General features: G+C 38.7%; 1 protein-coding gene across 1 annotated transcript in view; it reads right to left on the bottom strand.

The window, feature by feature from the left end:
* Positions 1 to 3,117, bottom strand: part of iqgap1 (IQ motif containing GTPase activating protein 1) — a 49,046-nt gene that overhangs the window by 23,351 nt on the left and 22,578 nt on the right. The window contains exon 5 of the mRNA XM_046032204.1: positions 659 to 735. Coding sequence (XP_045888160.1) covers positions 659 to 735 — 77 coding nt within the window. The remainder of the gene's footprint in view (positions 1 to 658; positions 736 to 3,117) is intronic.

Below are 3,117 nucleotides of genomic sequence, written 5' to 3'. Positions count from 1 at the left end.
GGGGGGGGGGGGGGGGGGGTTCCAAGGGAGCACTAAAGGGAGGGGTGTATTTGTTTAGCAGTTTAGTCCAATCAACAATCTTTCTGCAGAATCACTCAATGTCCCTTTAAAACAGTTAATGAGCATGCTTCTGTTGCAGTACTGTGGCTCCTGGGTGTTACATGTTTGGCACAGTCCTGCAGCTGGAACATGGGCAACACTAACACCATGCCTCTCTGCTCTGCTGGTTGGCTTCCCCTGCATCCATTTTACCTGAAGTGGAATGCTCTAACAAAACAAACACTACATACCTCGTACCACTGAATGCCTCTCTGCTGAAAAACTGCACTTTTCACCTCATAAAAATGTCACAGACTTGAAACATGCTCGGGCCACAGACATGCATAGGCCACAGGGAATATACAGCTCATCAAGTGAATCATTTCACTCACAATCCACTAAATGAGGAATACATGAGATTTCTATAACAGACATTTAAGATTAAATATCTGTTTGCTGACACCAACAAGGTGATTATAGGGTTTTCAGTTTGTTATAACAATTCAGCAAAATAATCTAACCAGTGATCTAATGGTGTTTAACTTCAGTGCTTCATTACTGAATTACATGCTGCACGGCAAATCAGACAAAGAAAGAGAAACAAACAGAGGGAGCGTACCTGAGCGCATGTATACAGTAGATGCAGCGTGGCATGTTCTTTCTGTCATATATGTCTGTGGTTTCAGGGTAGAATATCTGAAACACAACCAGGGAAATGAGTCAATCAGAGCAGCACTTTCAGCAGGTCTATGCTAGCATGCTAGCATGTTGCAGCATGTGTGCAAGAGTGATTGAGGATATTAGCTCAAACGGGGTTAGATAATATAAATGTGGACACGCCTTGACATTGTCTTTGTGGTGCAACTGAAATTGAAGTTTTAAAGACAGCTACTTATATTTTCTGTTGAAGCGGCCAACTGGTGATATTTTGGGCTGGTGCTTAAATCATGCCAACATAATGACATGTATCAGAGTTTCCACAGAATTGAAAGAGTGGAAACTTCTCAGAAAAGCACTTTTACCATAATAGGCTACTGTTTACTCTTTTTTTTTTTATTTTTTTTTTTAGGTGAGTAGTTAAAGGAACATGGAACTGACTAACTACATAACATGTTGTTTACAAATCTATTTACCAAATCCACTGGCTTCTTTTCATTTTACCACAATATGAAAATCAACTTGCACTGGCTGGAAAGATTGTTTCTCAATCCCTCTGAACATTGTTTGGTGTCATGTATTGTTTTATAAAAATGGTAATCTAGTAACATAGAAAGCAATTAAGTATATTCGTTACAGTGTAAAACTCCAATATCCAGTATTTTAAAGCAAATGTTGCAGATTGCATACATGTTGTGCATTTTTCAGGATCGATTTTTCAACACATGGCTGATTCTTGATATCGAGCAAGTCTCTGCTTGTTTATACTGTGCTGAAATTAAGTGGCACCAATTGATGCCTTTAATGAGGGAAATCAATCTAAAACCAAATGGTAAGCTTTATGTAACATTAACACTGAATATTATTTAAACAATGTTGCAATTAATGACCTAAATGTAAATGTAATCACGCAAAACCTTCTTCAAAGCAGGGAGACATGTACATCATATGTTTAGTGGCTGGAAATCATTTACAAATATGACACCTAATCTCTAATAAAATGAAGTTTAACTCTACTACGACTCTAAGTCCAATTGTAGGTATGTTTGCATATAAAAGATAGTATTGGTGTATGTATGCATGTGCCTGAGAGACACAGACGGATGCGAGCCATGCTCACCTTTGGCAGACCCTTCTCGGTCATGGCGTTGAGCCACTGGATGACATTGTCTGTGTGTCTGAAATGGAGACCCGTCGCCTGTAAGAGAGAAACCAAACATCAGGACACAACAAACTTAAAGACTCGCATGCAGCCTCATTCACACCGAGAGCTAAAAACTGAACTTCAATCAACCGCCAGGATACAACACAAAGCGGGTAAATGCACACTGAATGTGACACACTGGCCTTACTTTGAAGAAAACCATGAAATATTTCTCTAAATATGCTCTAAATATGTGAAATATTTAGAGCATTTGATTGATACTTCCTGCTTTTACAAAAGCTAGACAAATGATGGCTGTGTTATGATAGCAGTGCAAGGAGCGTGTAGTTTCATTTTAGGGGCAACGCCCACAATGCTTCATCTTAACCATTTTTGCCTTTTGATACATCATGTATTTTTAATATTAGTCATTCTTGTTCTATAAATTGTGATTTTATCTTGATTGTTTGGCATTTCGGAAAACCTGCTGTGACGGTTTTTGACCAGCTAATGGAAGTATCAAAAGGTTAACATGGTTGGAGAGCAAGATATCTCAAAAAATACTTATGTGGATATTCATGGTTCCAAAAGGAGGATCTTTTCAACAACATGGCCATCAGGTCACCAGCCAAACTTTCATATTTTACTCATGAACTAAAGGCCTGATTTCTTTATGACTTGCTATGGCTATTCATTGTCCTGAAGATTAGACTTATTTATTTACTTTACTAAGTCAGACTCCAAGCAGGTGATGGTTTTAAATCTTTCCAGTTTAACCTCCATAGCAACAAGTTTTTTTCAAATCACATGGAACATGTATACTGGAAGTGGAATTGCTTGCAACTATACAGTGGTTTGCCCAAACACCATAAGACATAATAAAATCTGTGACTCCCATTCTCAGCACCTGGCTCTTGATTGAGGATTAAATAAAGGTGAAAAACAATTTCATCTTTCAATGATGTATAAATAAAATTTTCACCTTGTAACGCGTCTGCTCGCGGTCGTAGATCTTCTTTAGGGAGACGGTGTTCGGGGCAAAGAAGTTGCCTAGTTTGGCCAGATAGACGCCGTTCCTCAGCCCCTCCTCCAGCTCTGTGGTGGGGGGCAGCTCCTCGTCCAGACAGGCCTCAATCCATCTACAAGGACACATATCACAGTAAACACAAGGAGGAAACATACAATCATACTTAAATATAGAGCCTGACCGATACAGGATTTTTAAGACCAATACCGATTTTGATATTTGAGGAATTAAAAATTATAAAAAAAAAAAA

Source organism: Micropterus dolomieu, linkage group LG20, assembly GCF_021292245.1.
Source record: "Micropterus dolomieu isolate WLL.071019.BEF.003 ecotype Adirondacks linkage group LG20, ASM2129224v1, whole genome shotgun sequence".
NCBI lineage: Eukaryota > Metazoa > Chordata > Actinopteri > Centrarchiformes > Centrarchidae > Micropterus > Micropterus dolomieu.
The sequence above is the reverse complement of the archived record's forward strand: the minus strand, read 5'-3'. Positions and strand labels throughout refer to the sequence as shown.